The sequence below is a fragment of the Pseudophryne corroboree genome, chromosome 5 (assembly GCF_028390025.1).
Source record: "Pseudophryne corroboree isolate aPseCor3 chromosome 5, aPseCor3.hap2, whole genome shotgun sequence".
Classification (NCBI taxonomy): domain Eukaryota; kingdom Metazoa; phylum Chordata; class Amphibia; order Anura; family Myobatrachidae; genus Pseudophryne; species Pseudophryne corroboree.
The window spans coordinates 778,063,461-778,089,144 of record NC_086448.1 but is presented as its reverse complement, the minus strand read 5'-3'; the positions used below and the strand labels follow the sequence as shown (position 1 = coordinate 778,089,144).

The 25,684-nt window shown below is 48.6% G+C and overlaps 1 protein-coding gene across 2 annotated transcripts in view; it reads right to left on the bottom strand.

Annotated features, from left to right (window-relative positions):
* MINDY4 (MINDY lysine 48 deubiquitinase 4) overlaps nucleotides 1–25,684 on the bottom strand; it is a 379,811-nt gene that overhangs the window by 303,771 nt on the left and 50,356 nt on the right. For both annotated transcript variants that reach the window (XR_010177939.1, XM_063924327.1), the window contains exon 5: nucleotides 15,761–16,131. Coding sequence is in view for 1 of the 2 variants with exons in the window: in XM_063924327.1 (XP_063780397.1) it covers nucleotides 15,761–16,131 (371 nt within the window). In the remaining variant the exon portion in view is untranslated. The remainder of the gene's footprint in view (nucleotides 1–15,760; nucleotides 16,132–25,684) is intronic.

Sequence of the window (25,684 nt, the reverse complement as noted above, 5' to 3'; positions counted from 1 at the left end):
GTCACTGATTTCTAGGTAATGGATGGCTGCAGTTGCAGTGATGTCACTGATTTCTAGGGAATGGATGGCTGCAGCTACAGTGATGTCACGGATTTCTAGGGAATGGATGGCTGCAGTTGCAGTGATGTCACTGATTTCTAGGGAATGGATGGCTGCAGTTGCAGTGATGTTACGGGTGTATAGTGAGAGGCTGGGCTGTATTCTCAGTGATACCAGTGTTTTTATTAAGTGAAAAACTGAGATATTTCACAAGCTTGGAAGCAGATGTAAAAATAAGAATTTACTTACCGATAATTCTATTTCTCGTAGTCCGTAGTGGATGCTGGGGACTCCGTAAGGACCATGGGGTATAGCGGCTCCGCAGGAGACTGGGCACAAAAGTAAAGCTTTAGAACTACCTGGTGTGCACTGGCTCCTCCCCCTATGACCCTCCTCCAAGCCTCAGTTAGGATACTGTGCCCGGACGAGCGTACACAATAAGGAAGGATTTTGAATCCCGGGTAAGACTCATACCAGCCACACCAATCACACCATATAACTTGTGATCTAAACCCAGTTAACAGCATGATAACAGAGGAGCCTCTAGAAAAGATGGCTCACTACAGCAATAACCCGATTTTTTGGTAACAATAACTATGTACCAGTATTGCAGACAATCCGCACTTGGGATGGGCGCCCAGCATCCACTACGGACTACGAGAAATAGAATTATCGGTAAGTAAATTCTTATTTTCTCTAACGTCCTAAGTGGATGCTGGGGACTCCGTAAGGACCATGGGGATTATACCAAAGCTCCCAAACGGGCGGGAGAGTGCGGATGACTCTGCAGCACCAAATGAGAGAACTCCAGGTCCTCCTCAGCCAGGGTATCAAATTTGTAGAATTTTACAAACGTATTTGCTCCTGACCAAGTAGCTGCTCGGCAAAGTTGTAAAGCCGAGACCCCTCGGGCAGCCGCCCAAGATGAGCCCACCTTCCTTGTGGAATGGGCTTTTACAGATTTTGGCTGTGGCAGGCCTGCCACAGAATGTGCAAGCTGAATTGTACTACAAATCCAACGAGCAATAGTCTGCTTAGAAGCAGGAGCACCCAGCTTGTTGGGTGCATACAGAATACACAACGAGTCAGATTTTCTGACTCCAGCCGTCCTGGAAACCTATATTTCCATGGCTCTGACAACGTCTAGCAACTTGGAGTCCTCCAAGTCCCTAGTAGCCCCAGGCACCACAATAGGTTTATTCAGGTGAAACGCTGAAAACCACCTTAGGGAGAAACTGAGGACAAGTCCTCAATTCCGCCCTGTCCGAATGGAAAATCAGATGAGGGCTTTTACAGGATAAAGCCGCCAATTCTGACACGCACCTGGCCCAGGCCAGGGCCAACACCATGACCACTTTCCATGTGAGATATTTTAACTCCACATATTTAAGTGGTTCAAACCAATGTGACTTTTGGAACCCAAAAACTACATTTAGATCCCAAGGTGCCACTGGAGGCACAAAAGGAGGCTGTATATACAGTACCCCTTTCACAAACGCCTGAACTTCAGGGACTGAAGCTAGTTCTTTTTGGAAGAAAATTGACAGGGCCGAAATTTGAACCTTAATGGACCCCCATTTCAGGCCCATAGACACTCCTGTTTGCAGGAAATGTAGGAATCGACCTAGTTGAAAAATTCCTCCGTCGGGGCCTTACTGGCCTCGCACCACGCAACATATTTTCGCCAAATGCGGTGATAATGTTTTGCGGTTATATCTTTCCTGGCTTTGATCAGGATAGGAATGACTTCATTCGGAATGCCTTTCTCCTTCAGGATCCGGCGTTCAACCGCCATGCCGTCAAATGCAGCCGCGGTAAGTCTTGGAACAGACAGGGTCCTTGCTGGAGCAGGTCCCTTCTTAGAGGTAGAGGCCACGGATCCTCCGTGAGCATCTCTTGAAGTTCCGGTTACCAAGTCCTTCTTGGCCAATCCGGAGCCACGAATATAGTGCTTACTCCTCTCCATCTTATAATTCTCAGTACCTTGGGTATGAGAGGCAGAGGAGGGAACACATACACTGACTGGTACACCCACTGTGTTACCAGAGCGTCTACAGCTATTGCCTGAGGGTCCCTTGACCTGGCGCAATACTTGTCGAGTTTTATAAACATGTGGAAGACTTCTGGGTGAAGTCCCCACTCTCCCGGGTGGAGGTCGTGTCTGCTGAGGAAGTCTGCTTCCCAGTTGTCCACTCCCGGAATAAATACTGCTGACAGTGCTATCACATGATTTTCCGCCCAGCGAAGAATCCTTGCAGCTTCTGCCATTGCCCTCCTGCTTCTTGTGTCACCCTGTCTGTTTACGTGGGTGACTGCCGTGATGTTGTCCGAATGGATCAACTCCGGGTGACCTTGAAGCAGAGGTCTTGCTGAGCTTAGAGCATTGTAAATGGCCCTTAGCTTCAGGATATTTATGTGAAGTGATGTCTCCAGGCTTGACCATAAGCTCTGGAAATTCCTTCCCTGTGTGACTGCTCCCCAGCCTCGCAGGCTGGCATCCGTGGTCACCAGGACCCAGTCCTGAATGTGCGGCCCTCTAGAAGATGAGCACTCTGCAACCACCACAGGAGAGACACCCTTGTGCTTGGTGACAGGGTTATCCGCTGATGCATCTGAAGATGCGACCCGGACCATTTGTCCAGCAGGTCCCACTGGAAAGTTCTTGCGTGGAATCTGCCGAATGGGATTGCTTCGTAGGAAGCCACCATTTTTCCCAGAACCATTTCATTGATGTACTGAGACTTGACTCGGTTATAGGAGGTTCCCGACTAGCTCGGATAACTCCCTGACTTTCTCCTCCTGGAGAAACACCTTTTTCTGGACTGTGTCCAGGATCATCCCTAAGAACAGAAGACGAGTCGTCGGAATCAGCTGCGATTTTGGAATATTGAGAATCCAATCGTGCTGCCGCAACACTACCTGAGATAGTGCTACACCGACCTCCAACTGTTCCCTGGATCTTACCCTTATCAGGGAATCGTCCAAGTAAGGGATAACTAAAATTCCCTTCCTTCGAAGGAGTATCATCATTTCGGCCATTACCTTGGTAAAGACCCGGGGTGCCGTGGACCATCCATACGGCAGCGTCTGAAACTGATAGTGACAGTTCTGTACCATAATCCTGAGGTACCCTTGGTGAGAAGGGTAAATTGGGACATGAAGGTAAGCATCCTTGATGTCCCGAGACATCATGTAGTCCTCTTCTTCCAGGTTCGCAATCACTGCTCTGAGTGACTCAATCTTGAATTTGAACCTCCGTATGTAAGTGTTCAAGATTTTAGATTTAGAATCGGTCTCACCGAGCCGTCCGGCTTCGGTACCACAACAGTGTGGAATAAATAAGATTTTACTTACCGATAAATCTATTTCTCATAGTCCGTAGTGGATGCTGGGGACTCCGTCAGGACCATGGGGAATAGCGGCTCCGCAGGAGACAGGGCACAAAAGCAAACTTTTAGGATCACAAGGTGTGTACTGGCTCCTCCCCCTATGACCCTCCTCCAAGCCTCAGTTAGGTACTGTGCCCGGACGAGCGTACACAATAAGGAAGGATCTTGAATCCCGGGTAAGACTCATACCAGCCACACCAATCACACCGTACAACTTGTGATTTGAACCCAGTTAACAGTATGATAACAATGAAGTAGCCTCTAAAAAAGATGGCTCACAACAATAATAACCCGATTTTTTGTAACAATAACTATGTACAAGTAATGCAGACAATCCGCACTTGGGATGGGCGCCCAGCATCCACTACGGACTATGAGAAATAGATTTATCGGTAAGTAAAATCTTATTTTCTCTAACGTCCTAGTGGATGCTGGGGACTCCGTCAGGACCATGGGGATTATACCAAAGCTCCCAAACGGGCGGGAGAGTGCGGATGACTCTGCAGCACCGAATGAGAGAACTCCAGGTCCTCCTCAGCCAGGGTATCAAATTTGTAGAATTTTGCAAACGTGTTTGCCCCTGACCAAGTAGCTGCTCGGCAAAGTTGTAAAGCCGAGACCCCTCGGGCAGCCGCCCAAGATGAGCCCACCTTCCTTGTGGAATGGGCATTTACAGATTTTGGCTGTGGCAGGCCTGCCACAGAATGTGCAAGCTGAATTGTACTACAAATCCAACGAGCAATAGTCTGCTTAGAAGCAGGAGCACCCAGCTTTTTGGGTGCCTACAATATAAACAGCAAGTCAGACTTTCTGACTCCAGCCGTCCTGGAATTATATATATATATATATATATATATTTTCAGGGCCCTGACAACGTCTAGCAACTTGGAGTCCTCCAAGTCCCTAGTAGCCGCAGGCACCACAATAGGTTGTTTCAGGTGAAACGCTGACACCACCTTAGGAAGAAACTGGGGACGAGTCCGCAGTTCTGCCCTGTCCGAATGGAAAATCAAATATGGGCTTTTGTAAGACAAAGCCGCCAATTTTGACAATCGCCTGGCCGAGGCCAGGGCCAACAGCATGGTCACTTTCCATGTGAGATATTTCAAATCCACAGATTTGAGTGGTTCAAACCAATATGATTTGAGGAATCCCAACACTACGTTGAGATCCCACGGTGCCACTGGAGGCACACAAGGGCTGTATATGCAATACTCCCTTGACAAACGTCTGGACTTCAGGAACTGAAGCCAATTCTTTCTGGAAGAAAATCTATAGGGCCGAAACTTGAACCTTAATGGACCCCAATTTGAGGCTCATAGACACTCCTGTTTTCAGGAAGTGCAGAAATCGACCTAGTTGAAATTTTTTCGTGGGGCCTTCCTGGCCTCACCCACGCAACATATTTTTACCACATGTGGTGATAACGTTGTGCGGTCACCTCCTTCCTGGCTTTGACCAGGGTAGGTATGACCTCTTCCGGAATGCCTTTTCCCTTAGGATCCGGCGTTCAAACCGCCATGCCGTCAAACGCAGTCGCGGTAAGTCTTGGAAAAGACAAGGTCCCTGCTGGAGCAGGTCCTTTCTTAAAGGCCGATGCCACGGTTCCTCTTGGAACAGACATGGTACTTGCTGAAAGCAAATCCCTTCTTAGCTCCCGAGGCCATTAGTCCTCTGTGAGCATCTCTTGAAGTTCCGGTTACCAAGTCCCTCTTGGCCAATCCGGAGCCACGAGTATAGTTCTTACTCCTCTATGTCTTATAATTCTCAATACCTTGGTTATGAGAAGCAGAGGAGGGAACACATACACCGACTGTTACACCCACGGTGTTACCAGGACGTCCACAGCTATCGCCTGAAGGTCTCGTGACCTGGCGCAATACCTGTCCCATTTTTTGTTCGGGCGGGACGCCATCATGTCCACCTTTGTTCTTTCCCAACGGTTCACAATCATGCGGAAAACTTCCCGATGAAGTTCCCACTCTCCCGGGTGGAGGTCGTGCCTGCTGAGGAAGTCTGCTTCCCAGTCGTCCACTCCCGGAATGAACACTGCTGACAGTGCTATCACATGATTTTCCGCCTAGCGAAAAATCCTTGCAGTTTTGCCACTGCCCTCCTGCTTCTTGTGCCACCCTTTCTGTTTACGTGGGCGACTGCCGTGATGTTATCCCACTGGATCAATACCGGCTGACCTTGAAGCAGAGGTCTTGCTAAGCTTAGAGCATTATAAATTTGCTCTTAGCTCCAGTATATTTATGTGGAGAGAATTCTCCAGACTTGATCACACTCCTTGTGTGACTGCTCCCCAGCCTCTCAGGCTGGCCTCCGTGGTCACCAGCATCCAATCCTGAATGCCGAATCTGCGGCCCTCTAGAAGATGAGCACTCTGTAATCACCACAGGAGAGACACCCTTGTCCTTGGATATAGGGTTATCCGCTGATGCATCTGAAGATGCGATCCGGACCATTTGTCCAGCAGATCCCACTGAAGAGTTCTTGCGTGAAATCTGCCGAATGGAAGCGCTTCGTAATAAGCCACCATTTTTACCAGGACTCTTGTGCAATGATGCACTGACACTTTTCCTGGTTTTAGGAGGATCCCGATTAGCTCGGATAACTCCCTGGCTTTCTCCTCTGGGAGAAACACCTTTTCCTGGACTGTGTCCAGAATCATCCCTAGGACCAGCAGACGTGTCGTCGGAACAACTGCGGTTTTGGAATATTTAGAATCCACCCGTGCTGTCGTAGAACTACTTGAGATAGTGCTACTCCGACCTCCAACTGTTCTCTGGACCTTGTTCTTATCAGGAGGTCGTCCATTTTCTTTGAAGACGAATCCTCCTTTCGGTCATTACCTTGGTAAGGACCCGGGGTGCCTTGGACAATCCAACGGCATCGTCTTGAAACTGATAGTGACAGTTCTGTACCACGAACCTGAGGTACCCTTGGTGAGAAAAGGCAAATTTTGGGACATGGAGGTAAGCATCCCTGATGTCCCGGGATACCATATAGTCCCCTTGTTCTTTGCTATCACTGCTCTGAGTGACTCCATCTGGATTTGAACCCTTGCAAGTGTTCAAATTTTTCAGATTTAGAATAGGTCTCACCTAGCCTTCAGTACCACCATATAGTGTGGAGTAATACCCCTTTCCTTGTTGTCGGAGGGGTAATTTTATTATCACCTGCTGGGAATACAGCTTGTGAATTGTTTTCAATACTGCCTCCCTGTCGGAGGGAGACATTGGTACAGCAGACTACAGGAACCTGCGAGGGGGGAAACCTCTCGACATTCCAATCTGTACCCCTTGGATACTACTTGTAGGATCCAGGGGTCCTGTACGGTCCCAGCGTCATGCTGAGAACTTGGTAGAAGCGGTGGAGGGCTTCTGTTCCTGGGAATGGGCTGCCTGCTGCAGTCTTCTTCCCTTTCCTCTATCCCTGGGCAGATATGACTCTTATAGGGACGAAAGGACTGAGGCTGAAAAGACGGTGTCTTTTTCTGCAGAGATGTGACTTAGGGTAAAAAACGGTGGATTTTCCAGCAGTTGCCCTGGCCACCAGGTCCGATGGACCGACCCCAAATAACTCCTCCCCTTTATACGGCAATACATCTTTGTGCCGTTTGGAATCTGCATCACCTGACCACTGTCGTGTCCATAAACATCTTCTTGCAGATATGGACATCGCATTTACTCTTGATGCCAGCGTGCAAATATCCCTCTGCGCATCTCGCATATATAGAAATGCATCCTTTAAATGCTCTATAGTCAATAAAATACTGTCCCTGTCAAAGGTATCAATATTTTTAGTCAGGGAATCCGACCAAGCCACCTCAGCTCTGCACATCCAGGCTGAGGCGATCGCTGGTCGCAGTATAACACCAGCATGTGTGTGTATACTCTTTAGGATATTTTTCAGCCTCCTATCAGCTGGCTCCTTAAGTACGGCCCTATCCGTAGATGGTACCGCCACTTGTTCTGATAAGCGTGTGAGCGCCTTATCCACCCTGAGGGGTGTTTCCCACCGCGCCTTAACTTCTGGCGGGAAAGGGTATACCGCCAATAATTTTCTATCGGGGGAAACCCACGCATCATCACACACTTCATTTAATTTATCTGATTCAGGAAAAACTACAGGTAGTTTTTTCACCTCACACATAATACCCTTTTTTGTGGTACTTGGAGTATCAGAAATATGTAACACCTCCTTCATTGCCCTTAACGTGTGGCCCTAAAAGAAAATACGTTTGTTTCTTCACCGTCGACACTGAAATCAGTGTCCGTGTCTGGGTCTGTGTCGACCGACTGAGGTAAATGGGCATTTTACAGCCCCTGACGGTGTTTGAGACGCCTGGACAGATACTAATTTGTTCGCCGGCCCTCTTATGTCGTCAACCGGCTTGCAGCGTGTTGACCTTGTCACGTAATTTCCATAAATAAGCCATCCATTCCGGTGTCGACTCCCTAGAGAGTGACATCACCATTACAGGCAATTTGCGCCGCCTCCTCACCAATATTTTCCTCATACATGTCGACACACACGTACCGACATACAGCACACACATAGGGAATGCTCTGATAGAGGACAGGACCCACTAGCCCTTTGGGGAGACAGAGGGAGAGTTTGCCAGCACACACCAAAACGCTATAATTATCCAGGGACAACCTTTATATAAGTGTTCCTTTTATAGCATTTTAATATATATACATATCGCCAAATCAGTGCCCCCCCTCTCTGTTTTAACCCTGTTTCTGTAGTGCAGTGCAGGGGAGATCATGGGAGCCTTCCCACCAGCCTTTCTGTGAGGGAAAATGGCGCTGTGTGCTGAGGAGAATAGGCCCCGCCCCCTTTTCGGCGGGCTTCTTCTCCGGAGTTTTAGATATCTGGCAGGGGTTAAATACATCCATATAGCCTCAAGGGCTATATGTGATGTATTTTTCGCCATACAGGTATTATACATTGCTGCCCAGGGCGCCCCCCCCCAGCGCCCTGCACCCTCCGTGACCGCTGTGTGATTCGATGCAGTGAGCCTGTTGCCAGCAGGACTCACTGAAAATAAAGAACCTAAAAACTTTTTCTAAGCAACTCTTTAAGAGAGCCACCTAGATTGCACCCTTCTCGGCCGGGCACAAAAACCTAACTGAGGCTTGGAGGAGGGTCATAGGGGGAGGAGCCAGTACACACCATGTGATCCTAAAAGCTTGCTTTTGTGCCCTGTCTCCTGCGGAGCCGCTATTCCCCATGGTCCTGACGGAGTCCCCAGCATCCACTAGGACGTTAGAGAAATACCCCGTTCCCTGTTGCAGGAGGGGTACCTTGATTATCACCTGCTGGGAATACAGCTTGTGAATGGCTTCCAAAACTGCCTCCCTGTCAGAAGGAGACATCGTTAAAGCCGACTTTAGGAAACGGCGAGGGGGAGACGTCTCGAATTCCAATTTGTACCCCTGAGATATCACCTGAAGGATCCAGGGGTCTACTTGCGAGTGAGCCCACTGCGCGCTGAAATTCATTGAGACGGGCCCCCACCGTGCCTGATTCTGCTTGTAAAGCCCCAGCGTCATACTGAGGGCTTGGCAGAGGCGGGAGAGGGTTTCTGTTCCTGGGAACTGGCTGATTTCTGCAGCCTTTTTCCTCTCCCTCTGTCACGGGGCAGAAATGAGGAACCTTTTGCCCGCTTGCCCACGCAAAAGACTGCGCCTGATAATACGGCGTCTTCTTATGTTGAGAGGTGACCTGGGGTACAAACGTGGATTTCCCAGCTGTTGCCGTGGCCACCAGGTCTGAAAGACCGACCCCAAATAACTCCTCCCCTTAATAAGGCAATACTTCCAAATGCCGTTTGGAATCCGCATCACCTGACCACTGTCGTGTCCATAACCCTCTACTGGCAGAAATGGACAACGCACTTAGACTTGATGCCAGTCGGCAAATATTCCGCTGTGCATCACGCATATATAGAAATGCATCTTTTAAATGCTCTATAGGCAATAATATACTGTCCCTATCTAGGGTATCAATATTTTTAGTCAGGGAATCCGACCACGCCAACCCAGCACTGCACATCCAGGCTGAGGCGATTGCTGGTCGCAGTATAACACCAGTATGTGTGTAAATACATTTTAGGATACCCTCCTGCTTTCTATCAGCAGGATCCTTAAGGGCGGCCATCTCAGGAGAGGGTAAAGCCCTTGTTCTTACAAGCGTGTGAGCGCTTTATCCACCCTAGGGGGTGTTTCCCAACACACCCTAACCTCTGGCGGGAAAGGATATAATGCCAATAACATTTTAGAAATTATCAGTTGTTATCGGGGGAAACCCACGCATCATCACACACCTCATTTAATTTCTCAGATTCAGGAAAACTACAGGTAGTTTTTCCTCACCGAACATAATACCCCTTTTTGGTGGTACTCGTATTATCAGAAATGTGTAAAACATTTTTCATTGCCTCAATCATGTAACGTGTGGCCCTACTGGAAGTCACATTTGTCTCTTCACCGTCGACACTGGAGTCAGTATCCGTGTCGGCGTCTATATCTGCCATCTGAGGTAACGGGCGCTTTAGAGCCCCTGACGGCCTATGAGACGTCTGGACAGGCACAAGCTGAGTAGCCGGCTGTCTCATGTCAACCACTGTCTTTTATACAGAGCTGACACTGTTACGTAATGCCTTCCAACAGTTCATCCACTCAGGTGTCGACCCCCTAGGGGGTGACATCACTATTACAGGCAATCTGCTCCGTCTCCACATCATTTTTCTCCTCATACATGTCGACACAAACGTACCGACACACAGCACACACACAGGGAATGCTCTGATAGAGGACAGGACCCCACTAGCCCTTTGGGGAGACAGAGGGAGAGTTTGCCAGCACACACCAGAGCGCTATATATATACAGGGATAACCTTATATAAGTGTTTTTCCCCTTATAGCTGCTGTATTGTTTATACTGCGCCTAATTAGTGCCCCCCTCTCTTTTTTAACCCTTTCTGTAGTGTAGTGACTGCAGGGGAGAGCCAGGGAGCTTCCCTCCAACGGAGCTGTGAGGGAAAATGGCGCCAGTGTGCTGAGGAGATAGGCTCCGCCCCCTTCTCGGCGGCCTTATCTCCCGTTTTTCTTGTATTCTGGCAGGGGTTAAATTCATCCATATAGCCCAGGAGCTATATGTGATGCATTTTTTTTGCCATCCAAGGTGTTTTTATTGCGTCTCAGGGCGCCCCCCCCAGCGCCCTGCACCCTCAGTGACCGGAGTGTGAAGTGTGCTGAGAGCAATGGCGCACAGCTGCAGTGCTGTGCGCTACCTTGTTGAAGACAGGACGTCTTCTGCCGCCGATTTTCCGGACCTCTTCTGTCTTCTGGCTCTGTAAGGGGGCCGGCGGCGCGGCTCTGGGACCTATCCATGGCTGGGCCTGTGATCGGTCCCTCTGGAGCTAATGTCCAGTAGCCTAAGAAGCCCAATCCACTCTGCACGCAGGTGAGTTCGCTTCTTCTCCCCTTAGTCCCTCGATGCAGTGAGCCTGTTGCCAGCAGGTCTCACTGAACATAAAAAACCTAAAACTAAACTTTTCACTAAGCAGCTCAGGAGAGCCACCTAGTGTGAACCCTTCTCGTTCGGGCACAAAAATCTAACTGAGGCTTGGAGGAGGGTCATAGGGGGAGGAGCCAGTGCACACCAGGTAGTTCTAAAGCTTTACTTTTGTGCCCAGTCTCCTGCGGAGCCGCTATACCCCATGGTCCTTACGGAGTCCCCAGCATCCACTTAGGACGTTAGAGAAACAGGCAATTACATCGCCAGCTATTTGCATTACGTCATTTAGTGAATCATGAAGCTGTAAACTTTGCAACTAATATATCCTAAAAACAGTCTTCAGAGGAACACAACATCTATTTCTTAATACAGACTAAGGGACGGATGTAATGCAGTGCGAGCCGGCCTGAGCTTCGAGATTCTGGCCAAACTCGTGCATTTTTTTTTAAGTGGCAATCATTTACAATGTAAATGATTGGCGCTTTAAAAAAAACGTACAAGTTCGGCAGAATCTCGATGCTCTGGCTGTCACACATTGCATTACATCCGTCCTTGATATCTGTACTATATGTCGTTACCGGGTGAATCAGAACGACATATCATGCATATCCTGTAGTATGTATGCCCTATTGTGCGTTCCCACAGGTCGTATCCGATATCTTCTGGTCAGCCAATCGGAAGATACCGCATGCAACCCTGTGCAGAGTCATGAAGGACGAAATCGTGATTGTTCCGTTCTTCTTTACATCGTTTTGGTGTGTACCGCAGATACGATATGTCGGCCCGTCGGCTGGCATATCGTCCTGGTACACATCATTCTAATGTGTAGTCAGCCTAACTGATATTATGTGTGAAAGCAAACCATTTTTCTCATCACTGATTACAATTAATAATAATAATCTTGGTTAATAATGTTAGCAGCTTAACAGTAAAAAAAACCATCATAGATCATCAATAAGCTTATGTGCAAATATATATTTAAACATAGAGATGTTAAACTTAAATAAGAGCTGCCTCCTGGTGTTCACATGCAATTTGCAGTTTTGTCACCGATATTAGCTATGCATACAGAATAATGTTATTTGTGAACAAGTGCTGCCACCTGGTGTTCATTAATGTCATCACGCTAAAGGCACAATTTAGATATGAATCTGCAGGGCGCAAACACGCCTCTTGGTGCAGTACTAGAGCACAATATACGCACACAGCTGTATGTATGTCAATAAATAAATAAAAATAAAAATTATATAAAGAACAAACATATCAACTTTAAAATCCAATAAAAAATTACTGCATGTGGTCATCTGCATTTCTCTTGATCCTCACACCTTTCCTATTGGAAGCAACACTACATGCAGTAATTTTTTATTGGATTTTAAAGTTTATATGTTTATTCTTTATATAATTTTTATTTTATTTATTTATTGATGTATTACATGAATTGCTCCATGTCATTAAATATGTGTATTGCAATGATCTGCTCTTCTCATATGTGACTAGGGAGGCCAATCCCGGGCCGTTTTTTCAATCCCGGGATTCGGGATTGAAAAACGATCAATCCCGGGATTCCCGGGATTGCAGTAGGGATCAGTAAAGAAGGGTGTAGGGAGCAACGCTGGAGGGTAGGTAGCGGTGCGGGAGGGTGTAGGTAGCGGCGGTGAAGGGAGGGAGGGTGTAGGTAGCAGTGCAGGAGGGTGTAGGTAGCTGGGCAGGAGGGTGTAGGTAGCAGTGCGGAGGTTGTAGGTAGCTGGGCGGGAGGGTGTAGGTAACTGGGCGGGAGGGTGTACAGTAGGTAGCGGGGAGGGTTGGTAGCGGCGCGGGAGGGAGGCTGGGTGTAAGTAATAACACTTACTATTAGGTGGGCGGCAGCCATGGACACACTGAAAGCGGCGGCATTTCAAATGAAGCGCCGGCCGCCAGCCAACCAGAGCAGGCGGACCAGCAGCCAATCAGGGAAGCGGCCGCAGCAGTCGCTCCTGATTGGCTGCCGCGGCAGCTTCACTGATTGGCTGCCGGTCCGCCAGCTCTGATTGGCTGGCGGCCGGCGCCACATTTGAAGTGTCGCCGCGTTCAGCGTTCGTCTATGGCTGCCGCCCGCCTAAGTGTAAGTAGTATTACTTACACACACTCCCTCCCGCACATGCGCAGTGCAAAATCCCGGGATTGGATGCTCCAATCCCGGGATTCAAATCCTGGCAATTTTGGGCCCAAATCCCGGGATCCCGCCGATCCCGATCCCGGGATTGGCCTCCCTATATGTGACCAATAAGTGCTAAATATTCTACTGTTCTTGTATCCATTTGAGGTCTGACCAACTCCTCTTTTTGTTTAAGCTGCTGTGTAGAACCTCCCGATCAAGCGCCAGGAGCTAATTACCCTATGGTCATTTTCCTTTTCTATATACAGTCAGCTGTATGTATGTATCTTGCACTACGCCACAAAGTATAGGTGTGCAGACACAAGCTAATCACTCCCCTTTCATATAGAGAGACATCGGCTATCAGAACTAAATTGTTGACCTGATGATGATTTGGACACATCTACACATATTAAGGTTGCACATCGCATGTATCTTAAGATGTATGCAAGTAATAATAGTCATGAAAACACGTCTTTGCTATGGAAACGGAGCATCTTTCTGTTCACCTGTAAATCAGGTCCAGTCTTCAAACAAGGATATGCTGAAACGGAGGGCAGGGTACAGCTATGCTGGACCTTGCACCTCTACAACCGCCAGCATTCATAAACACTTTAGGCATGAGAAGACCTGGACATATAGTTCACCAGCACAAAAACCCCAACTTTTTCTATTTCTCACACATTTTATTATCTCACACCCACTGCTCAGGGGAACATTTTTCAAAGGGGGGTGAAACTTTTTGGTGGGTCCCGAGGGATGGATCATTGGCTTATATTATTTCATCATCAAAATAACATAACATAGTAACATAGTTGAGGAGGATAAAAACAAAAACAAATTATCCATCGAGTTCAACCTGTATTATGATTCTTACACTATTCTGTATGTAACTATAGTTTAATTATAATGACCCAGGTGAAGTTATGTTTGAAGTATAACTAACAACTATAATTCGTGCTGTTTCTAAAATACATTCATAAATGTTATATCCTTGGATATCTATTCCTGTTACAAATGTATCTAATCCATTTTTTAACATATTGACTCCTTTTTTAACTTATTGAGTCCTCCAGTACTACATTCTTTGGCAGAGAGTTCCAAATCCTTACTGCCCTTACTGTGAAGAACCCTTTCCTTTGTTAGGTATAAAATTTTCTCTCCTCTAACCTCAGAGGGTGTCCACGTGTCTTGTGTAGAGATTTTTCAATAAACAAGTCACCTAATAGATCCCTGTATTGTCCCTTTATATATTTATAAATATTAATAATGTCTCCTCTTAAGGCCCGTACACACTGGTCGATATATCGGCCGTTCTCTTGAACGGCCGATATATCGCGGGCCCGTTGGCCAGTGTGTACGGCCGATACGTCTGTGAACTCCGTCATTCACAGACGTATCACGTCGGCCGCACAGCACAGCCGACGGCCAATATATCTACCGATATATTGGCGCGTCGCTGTGTGTGTACGGGGCGGTCGTCCGACCGCCCGTACACATGCTGCGGCGGCCGGCGGTGATTGACAGGTGAACTGGGCGGGCGGGCGCCCGCCCAGTTCATGACGTCAGTCCCCCGACGGATCGGGCAGTGTGTATGCACAGCACACTGCCCGATCCGTACATAGATATATCTGCAGATCAATTGATCTGCAGATATATCTATTAGTGTGTACCCACCTTTAGACGTCTCTTTTCTAGTGTAAACATATCTAACCTAGTCATACCCCTTTCACACTGCCAATGCTGGATCCCACCCGGGAATTGGAAACGGGTGGGATCCAGCATTGACTGTACGGGTTGCCATAGCAGCGGGGGGCGGAGCCGGCGGGGGGAGGTGGATCCGGGAGATGTGATCATCTCCGCGCCGCCTCTCCCTGCTGTAGTAAACGGGTCCCGGAACGCATCGACCCGGAAGCCTGTTTACGCAGCCACTGACCCGGTATTCGACCCGGGTATAACACTGCTTTATTCCCGGGTTGAATTGCCGGGCCAGGCGACCCGCGATTTCGGCTATGCCCCTTTCACACCGCACGCCGACACGTGTTGACCCGGCAATATGCCGGGTCGATACCGGATTATTTGTGCGGTTTGAAAGTGGTATAAGCCTTTACTCACAGTCCAGTACCTCTAACCCCTTGATCAGTTTGGTGGCTCGCCTCTGAACCCTTTCAAGTTCCAAGATGTCTTTTTTATAGTGTGGTGCCCAGAACTGTGCAAAACGATGTTGATGACAGTTGTATGACAGCGAGTTGCATGCTCAAAAGCCTATCATTATGCTTAATGCGAACTGAAGGATCTGTGCGGATCTGCATACAGGTGCTTTTTGGCCACTTGAGCCCCTAGGTCAGCTGGAGCATTGAGTTTTCAATCTCCTTGGGGACTATCCTTCCAGTCCCAGAAAGCACAAATGGTTAGGGTGCTAGTCTAATCTTTGCTTAGTACAAATCTAATTGGACCTTTTCAGCTCATTTTGAGATTGGTCACGTATTGTATCGCATGGAACTGTACCTTCAGTCTGTGCCACACACTTCTATTTGGTATATATTGTACCCTTACTTCGTGCCACGTACTGTACATATTTATAATTTGTGTATACAGTGCCATTAGTTTGTGTCACGTACATGTTTATATCACACCTCTCGTTTGCACCATGTATACTGACCTTTTTGAAGCAGAGGAATTTTCACTCTTTTTGGATGATCTTTGGGGCTTTTCTTGTTCTGCTCCTAAGAAAAATTTCATTCTGAAGTTGTTGTAGAGATCTATACTGCTCTCCTTCTCTGCTGCGGGGTGAGGCTGTTTCTCCTGCCTGCTGACGGAATGGACAGGTGGGCTCCTGAGCAATGTATTGGAGGAGGAGCCACTCAGTAATTTTGCAGAGAACTCTTTGCCGAGTTGTAGCGCAGGGTTTGGAGAACTGCCCTGGAGCTCTTCTGTGTTTCCCAGGTGTCCATTAGGCTGGGACTCATCTTTGGGTTGAATCGGCTGGAAAACTGCAGAAGATCGCCTCTGCCCTCGCTTTTTCAGGGAGTCCTGAAGGAGAAAGAGCTTTCAGAATTCTCATCAGTGGTTAAAGTCACATGTATTGTCAGGTAAAACAATAAGAATTTACTTACCGATAATTCTATTTCTCGTAGTCCGTAGTGGATGCTGGGGACTCCGTCAGGACCATGGGGAATAGCGGCTCCGCAGGAGACAGGGCACAAAAGTAAAAGCTTTAGGATCAGGTGGTGTGCACTGGCTCCTCCCCCTATGACCCTCCTCCAAGCCTCAGTTAGGATACTGTGCCCGGACGAGCGTACACAATAAGGAAGGATTTTGAATCCCGGGTAAGACTCATACCAGCCACACCAATCACACTGTACAACCTGTGATCTGAACCCAGTTAACAGCATGATAACAGCGGAGCCTCTGAAAAGATGGATCACAACAATAATAACCCGATTTTTGTAACAATAACTATGTACAAGTATTGCAGACAATCCGCACTTGGGATGGGCGCCCAGCATCCACTACGGACTACGAGAAATAGAATTATCGGTAAGTAAATTCTTATTTTCTCTGACGTCCTAAGTGGATGCTGGGGACTCCGTCAGGACCATGGGGCTTATACCAAAGCTCCCAAACGGGCGGGAGAGTGCGGATGACTCTGCAGCACCGAGTGAGAGAACTCCAGGTCCTCCTCAGCCAGGGTTTGCCCCTGACCAAGTAGCAGCTCGGCAAAGTTGTAAAGCCGAGACCCCTCGGGCAGCCGCCCAAGATGAGCCCACCTTCCTTGTGGAATGGGCATTTACATATTTTGGCTGTGGCAGGCCTGCCACAGAATGTGCAAGCTGAATTGTACTACACATCCAACTAGCAATCGTCTGCTTAGAAGCAAGAGCACCCAGTTTGTTGGGTGCATACAGGATAACAGCAAGTCAGTTTTCCTGACTCCAGCCGTCCTGGAAACCTTTATTTTCAGGGCCCTGACAACATCTAGCAACTTGGAGTCCTCCAAGTCCCTAGTAGCCGCAGGTACCACAATAAGCTGGTTCAGGTGAAACGCTGACACCACCTTAGGGAGAAACTGGGGACGAGTCCGCAGCTCTGCCCTGTCCGAATGGACAATCAGATATGGGCTTTTGTGAGACAAAGCCGCCAATTCTGACACTCGCCTGGCCGAGGCCAGGGCCAACATCATGGTCACTTTCCATGTGAGATATTTCAAATCCACAGATTTGAGCGGTTTAAACCAATGTGATTTGAGGAATCCCAGAACTACGTTGAGATCCCACAGTGCCACTGGAGGCACAAAAGGGGGTTGTATATGCAGTACTCCCTTGACAAACTTCTGGACTTCAGGAACTGAAGCCAATTCTTTCTGGAAGAAAATCGACAGGGCCGAAATTTGAACCTTAATGGACCCCAATTTGAGGCCCATAGACACTCCTGTTTGCAGGAAATGCAGGAATCGACCGAGTTGAAATTTCTTCATGGGGCCTTCCTGGCCTCACACCACGCAACATATTTTCGCCACATGTGGTGATAATGTTGTGCGGTCACCTCCTTCCTGGCTTTGACCAGGGTAGGAATGACCTCTTCCGGAATGCCTTTTTCCCTTAGGATCCGGCGTTCAACCGCCATGCCGTCAAACGCAGCCGCGGTAAGTCTTGGAACAGACATGGTACTTGCTGAAGCAAGTCCCTTCTTAGCGGCAGAGGCCATGAGTCCTCTGTGAGCATCTCTTGAAGTTCCGGGTACCAAGTCCTTCTTGGCCAATCCGGAGCCACGAGTATAGTTCTTACTCCTCTACGTCTTATAATTCTCAGTACCTTAGGTATGAGAAGCAGAGGAGGGAACACATACACCGACTGGTACACCCACGGTGTTACCAGAACGTCCACAGCTATTGCCTGAGGGTCTCTTGACCTGGCGCAATACCTGTCCAGTTTTTTGTTCAGGCGGGACGCCATCATGTCCACCTTTGGTCTTTCCCAACGGTTCACAATCATGTGGAAGACTTCCCGATGAAGTCCCCACTCTCCCGGGTGGAGGTCGTGCTGAGGAAGTCTGCTTCCCAGTTGTCCACTCCCGGAATGAACACTGCTGACAGTGCTATCACATGATTTTCCGCCCAGCGAAGAATCCAGTTTCTGCCATTGCCCTCCTGCTTCTTGTGCCGCCCTGTCTGTTTACGTGGGCGACTGCCGTGATGTTGTCCCACTGGATCAATACCGGCTGACCTTGAAGCAGAGGTCTTGCTAAGCTTAGAGCATTGTAAATTGCTCTTAGCTCCAGTATATTTATGTGGAGAGAAGTCTCCAGACTTGATCAGACTCCCTGGAAATTTTTTCCTTGTGTGACTGCTCCCCAGCCTTTCAGGCTGGCATCCGTGGTCACCAGGACCCAGTCCTGAATGCCGAATCTGTGGCCCTTTAGTAGATGAGCACTCTGCAGCCACCACAGAAGAGACACCCTTGTCCTTGGAGACAGGGTTATCCGCTGATGCATCTGAAGATGCGATCCGGACCATTTTTCCAGCAGATCCCACTGAAAAGTTCTTGCGTGAAATCTGCCGAATGGAATCGCTTCGTAAGAAGCCACCATTTTTCCCAGGACCCTTGTGCAATGATGCACTGACACTTTTCCTGGTTTTAGGAGGTTCCTGACTAGCTCGGATAACTCCCTGGCTTTCTCCTCCGGGAGAAACACCTTTTTCTGGACTGTGTCCAGAATCATCCCTAGGAACAGCAGACGTGTCGTCGGAGACAGCTGCGATTTTGGAATATTTAGAATCCACCCGTGCTGTCGAAGAACTACTTGAGATAGTGCTACTCCGACCTCCAACTGTTCTCTGGACCTTGCCCTTATCAGGAGATCGTCCAAGTAAGGGATAATTAAGACGCCTTTTCTTTGAAGAAGAATCATCATTTCGGCCATTACCTTGGTAAAGACCCAGGGTGCCGTGGACAATCCAAACGGCAGCGTCTGAAACTGATAGTGACAGTTTTGTACCACGAACCTGAGGTACCCTTGGTGTGAAGGGCAAATTGGGACATGGAGGTAAGCATCCTTGATGTCCAGGGACACCATATAGTCCCCTTCTTCCTGGTTCGCTATCACTGCTCCGAGTGACTCCATCTTGATTTGAACCTTTGTATGTAAATGTTCAAATATTTCAGATTTAGAATAGGTCTCACCGAGCCGTCTGGCTTCAGTACCACAATATAGTGTGGAATAATACCCCTTTCCTTGTTGTAGGAGGGGTACTTTGATTATCACCTGCTGGGAATACAGCTTGTGAATTGTTTCCAATACTGCCTCCCTGTCGGAGGGAGACGTTGGTAAAGCAGACTTCAGGAACCTGCGAGGGGGAGACGTCTTGAATTTCCAATCTGTACCCCTGGGATACTACTTGTAGGATCCAGGGGTCCACTTGCGAGTGAGCCCACTGCGCGCTGAAACTCTTGAGACGACCCCCCACCGCACCTGAGTCCGCTTGTACGGCCCCAGCGTCATGCTGAGGACTTGGCAAAAGCGGTGGAGGGCTTCTGTTCCTGGGAATTGGCTGCCTGCTGCAGTCTTCTTCCCTTTCCTCTATCCCTGGGCAGATATGACTGGCCTTTTGCCTGCTTGCCCTTATGGGGACGAAAGGACTGAGGCTGAAAAGACGGTGTCTTTTTCTGCTGAGATGTGACTTGGGGTAAAAAAGGTGGATTTTTCAGCTGTTGCCGTGGCCACCAGGTCCGATGGACCGACCCCAAATAACTCCTCCCCTTTATACGGCAATACTTCCATGTGCCGTTTGGAATCTGCATCACCTGACCACTGTCGTGTCCATAAACATCTTCTGGCAGATATGGACATCGCACTTACTCTTGATGCCAGAGTGCAAATATCCCTCTGTGCATCTCGCATATATAGAAATGCATCCTTTAAATGCTCTATAGTCAATAAAATACTGTCCCTGTCAAGGGTATCAATATTTTCAGTCAGGGAATTCGACCAAGCCACCCCAGCGCTGCACATCCAGGCTGAGGCGATCGCTGGTCGCAGTATAACACCAGTATGTGTGTATATACTTTTTAGGATATTTTCCAGCCTCCTATCAGCTGGCTCCTTGAGGGCGGCCGTATCTGGAGACGGTAACGCCACTTGTTTTGATAAGCGTGTGAGCGCCTTATCCACCCTAAGGGGTGTTTCCCAACGCGCCCTAACTTCTGGCGGGAAAGGGTATAACGCCAATAATTTTCTATCGGGGGAAACCCACGCATCATCACACACTTCATTTAATTTATCTGATTCAGGAAAAACTACAGGTAGTTTTTTCACACCCCACATAATACCCTCTTTTGTGGTACTTGTAGTATCAGAAATATGTAACACCTCCTTCATTGCCCTTAACATGTAACGTGTGGCCCAAATGGAAAATACGTTTGTTTCTTCACCGTCGACACTGGAGTCAGTGTCCGTGTCTGTGTCGACCGACTGAGGTAAATGGGCGTTTTAAAGCCCCTGACGGTGTTTGAGACGCCTGGACAGGTACTAATTGGTTTGCCGGCCGTCTCATGTCGTCAACCGACCTTGCAGCGTGTTGACATTATCACGTAATTCCCTAAATAAGCCATCCATTCCGGTGTCGACTCCCTAGAGAGTGACATCACCATTACAGGCAATTGCTCCGCCTCCTCACCAACATCGTCCTCATACATGTCGACACACACGTACCGACACACAGCACACACACAGGGAATGCTCTGATAGAGGACAGGACCCCACTAGCCCTTTGGGGAGACAGAGGGAGAGTTTGCCAGCACACACCAAAACGCTATATTATACAGGGACAACCTTATATAAGTGTTTTCCCTTATAGCATCTTAATATATAATAATATCGCCAAATAAGTGCCCCCCCTCTCTGTTTTAACCCTGTTTCTGTAGTGCAGTGCAGGGGAGAGCCTGGGAGCCTTCCTAGCAGCGGAGCTGTGTAGGAAAATGGCGCTGTGTGCTGAGGAGAATAGGCCCCGCCCCCTTTTCGGCGGGCTTCTTCTCCCGTTTTTCTGACAACCTGGCAGGGGTTAAATACATCCATATAGCCCCAGGGGCTATATGTGATGTATTTTTAGCCAGCATAGGTACTTTCATTGCTGCCCAGGGCGCCCCCCCAAGCGCCCTGCACCCTCAGTGACCGTTGTTGTGAAGTGTGCTGAGAGCAATGGCGCACAGCTGCAGTGCTGTGCGCTACCTCATGAAGACTGAGAAGTCTTCAGCCGCCGATTTCTGGACCTCTTCTCTCTTCAGCATCTGCAAGGGGGTCGGCGGCGCGGCTCCGGTGACCCATCCAGGCTGTACCTGTGATCGTCCCTCTGGAGCTAGTGTCCAGTAGCCTAAGAAGCCAATCCATCCTGCACGCAGGTGAGTTCACTTCTTCTCCCCTAAGTCCCTCGTTGCAGTGAGCCTGTTGCCAGCAGGACTCACTGAAAATAAAAAACCTAACAAAACTTTTACTCTAAGCAGCTCTTTAGGAGAGCCACCTAGATTGCACCCTTCTCGGCCGGGCACAAAAACCTAACTGAGGCTTGGAGGAGGGTCATAGGGGGAGGAGCCAGTGCACACCACCTGATCCTAAAGCTTTTACTTTTGTGCCCTGTCTCCTGCGGAGCCGCTATTCCCCATGGTCCTGACGGAGTCCCCAGCATCCACTTAGGACGTCAGAGAAAATGGCTTTGGCTTGTTGCTCTTTTTATAACCTGTGCAGTATGTATATAATAGCTAGTATAGAACTAAGGTTTGTAGAACAGTGGCCATACAAAGAGCCATGGTGACGGACTAACTCCTGCAACCTTTGACAAGTGTTTGGGTAAAGCAGAGCAGGCAACACAGAGTCCAGAAGTGTATTTCCCCCGTTAACCTCACTACTGATCACCTTGCGCACATAGGCCCTCATTCCGAGTTGATCGCTCGCTAGCTACTTTTATCAGCCGTGCAAACGCATAGTCGCCGCCCACCGGGAAGTGTAATTTCGCTTTGCAGGAGTGTGAACGCCTGTGCAGCAGAGCGCCTGCAAACACCTTTTGTGCAAAACAAGACCAGCACTGTAGTTACTTATCCTGAGCGATGATTGCTGCGACGAGTGACACAGTAATGTTGTCAGATACCCGCCCAGCAAACGCCCGGCCACGCCTGCGTTTCTTCAAACACTCCCAGAAAACGGTCAGTTGACACCCAGAAACTTCCACTTCCTGTCAATCTCCTTGCGTCCACCAGTGCGACTGAAAGCGTCTCTAGAACCTGTGCAAAACCACGATGCTCACTGTACCTGTATGCCGCACGTGCGCATTGCGGTGCATATGCATGCGCAGATTTGCCGGTTTTTTAACTGATCGCTAAGCAGCGAACAACGGCAGCTAACGATCAACTCGGAATGACCCCATAAAACGTACATGGGCTAAGATCTGGTTGTGACGACTCAACTGCCCAGCGGCTTGTCATAGTGTACTTTTTGCCAGCCTGTTCCTGTGTATCAGCGTGTACGTGCAGGAGGTGAGGAATAGCGGTGTTTTCTCCTATGCAGCACACTGCCTGTATGCTCAGTGGAACTGTGCATCACTTACTGCTCTGGACATTAACAAGACAGCATATGGCTAAAAGCTGAACTGTTGTTTTGCTGCACATGTGTTTACGTGAATCCTACTGATGGAAATAGTCATACTCATGCGGTTTAAGACAGGACTCATTGTACATGCTGAAATTCCAAAGCCAGCCAGTCCCTGAGCCTCGCTGTAGGGACAAAGAGATGCAAAGACAGTACTATTTGGTGCAGTTCAGTTCCTGACATGACCTCATCTGTAGGTGTGAAATCCCGGTTCCTATCCAGGGGACTCCTCAAGCTAAAGTGGCCGGGATTAGGAGAAGCCGTGCCCTGAGAAGTTCAAAGTCGTCTTCAGCATCTCTCTCAGAGTAACCTAACTCTATTTCTATTACTAAAGGAGTCCCCGATTCCTGTATATGGTAAGGGCCTCAGAGTCTGGTTAATACTGCCGGCCATTCTGCATGCATTGTATATAGACTGTAATGACTGTTGTTACATGTATAACCAGCGTGTGTAAAAATAAGATTTTACTTACCGATAAATCTATTTCTCGGAGTCCGTAGTGGATGCTGGGGTTCCTGAAAGGACCATGGGGAATAGCGGCTCCGCAGGAGACAGGGCACAAAAAGTAAAGCTTTTTCAGATCAGGTGGTGTGCACTGGCTCCTCCCCCTATGACCCTCCTCCAGACTCCAGTTAGGTACTGTGCCCGGACGAGCGTACACAATAAGGGAGGATTTTGAATCCCGGGTAAGACTCATACCAGCCACACCAATCACACCGTACAACCTGTGATCTAAACCCAGTTAACAGTATGATAACAGCGGAGCCTCTGAAAGATGGCTTCCTTCAACAATAACCCGAATTAGTTAACAATAACTATGTAAAATTTATGCAGATAATCCGCACTTGGGATGGGCGCCCAGCATCCACTACGGACTCCGAGAAATAGATTTATCGGTAAGTAAAATCTTATTTTCTCTATCGTCCTAGTGGATGCTGGGGTTCCTGAAAGGACCATGGGGATTATACCAAAGCTCCCAAACGGGCGGGAGAGTGCGGATGACTCTGCAGCACCGAATGAGAGAACTCCAGGTCCTCCTTAGCCAGAGTATCAAATTTGTAAAATTTTACAAACGTGTTCTCCCCTGACCACGTAGCTGCTCGGCAAAGTTGTAATGCCGAGACCCCTCGGGCAGCCGCCCAAGATGAGCCCACCTTCCTTGTGGAGTGGGCCTTTACAGATTTAGGCTGTGGCAGGCCTGCCACAGAATGTGCAAGTTGGATTGTGCTACAGATCCAACGAGCAATCGTCTGCTTAGACGCAGGAGCACCCATCTTGTTGGGTGCATACAATATAAACAACGAGTCAGATTTTCTGACTCCAGCTGTCCTTGCAATATATATTTTTAATGCTCTGACAACGTCCAGTAACTTGGAGTCCTCCAAGTCACTTGTAGCCGCAGGCACTACAATAGGCTGGTTCAGATGAAATGCTGACACCACCTTAGGGAGAAAATGCGGACGAGTCCGCAGTTCTGCCCTGTCCGAATGGAAAATCAGATATGGGCTTTTGTAAGATAAAGCTGCCAATTCTGATACTCTCCTGGCAGAAGCCAGGGCTAGAAGCATGGTCACTTTCCAAGTGAGATATTTCAAATCCACCTTATTTAGTGGTTCAAACCAATGAGATTTTAGAAAGTCCAAAACCACATTGAGATCCCACGGTGCCACTGGAGGCACCACAGGAGGCTGTATATGCAGCACTCCCTTAACAAAGGTCTGGACTTCAGGGACTGAAGCCAATTCTTTTTGAAAGAAAATCGACAGGGCCGAAATTTGAACCTTAATAGATCCCAATTTGAGACCCATAGACAATCCTGATTGCAGGAAATGTAGGAATCGACCCAGTTGAAATTCCTCCGTCGGAGCACTCCGATCTTCGCACCACGCAACATATTTTCGCCAAATTCGGTGATAATGTTGCACGGTTACTTCCTTCCTTGCTTTAATCAAAGTAGGAATGACTTCTTCCGGCATGCCTTTTTCCTTTAGGATCCGGCGTTCAACCGCCATGCCGTCAAACGCAGCCGCGGTAAGTCTTGAAACAGACAGGGACCCTGCTGAAGCAAGTCCCTCCTTAGAGGTAGAGGCCACGGATCTTCCGTGATCATCTCTTGAAGTTCCGGGTACCAAGTCCTTCTTGGCCAATCCGGAACCACTAGTATCGTTCTTACGCCTCTTTGCCGTATAATTCTCCATACTTTTGGTATGAGAGGCAGAGGAGGAAACACATACACCGACTGGTACACCCAAGGCGTTACCAGCGCGTCCACAGCTATTGCCTGCGGATCTCTTGACCTGGCGCAATACCTGTCCAGTTTTTTGTTGAGGCGAGACGCCATCATGTCCACCATTGGTCTTTCCCAACGGGTTACCAGCATGTAGAAGACTTCTGGATGAAGTCCCCACTCTCCCGGGTGAAGATCGTGTCTGCTGAGGAAGTCTGCTTCCCAGTTGTCCACTCCCGGGATGAACACTGCTGACAGTGCTATCACATGATTCTCTGCCCAGCGAAGAATCCTTGCAGCTTCTGCCATTGCACTCCTGCTTCTTGTGCCGCCCTGTCTGTTCACATGGGCGACTGCCGTGATGTTGTCCGACTGGATCAACACCGGTTTTCCCTGAAGCAGAGGTTCTGCCTGGCTTAGAGCATTGTATATTGCTCTTAGTTCCAGAATGTTTATGTGAAGAGACGTTTCCAGGCTCGTCCATACTCCCTGGAAGTTTCTTCCTTGTGTGACTGCTCCCCAGCCTCTCAGGCTGGCGTCCGTGGTCACCAGGATCCAATCCTGTATGCCGAATCTGCGGCCCTCCAATAGATGAGGACTCTGCAACCACCACAGAAGAGACACCCTTGTCCTTGGAGACAGGGTTATCCGTAGGTGCATCTGAAGATGCGACCCTGACCATTTGTCCAACAGATCCCTTTGGAAAATTCTTGCGTGGAATCT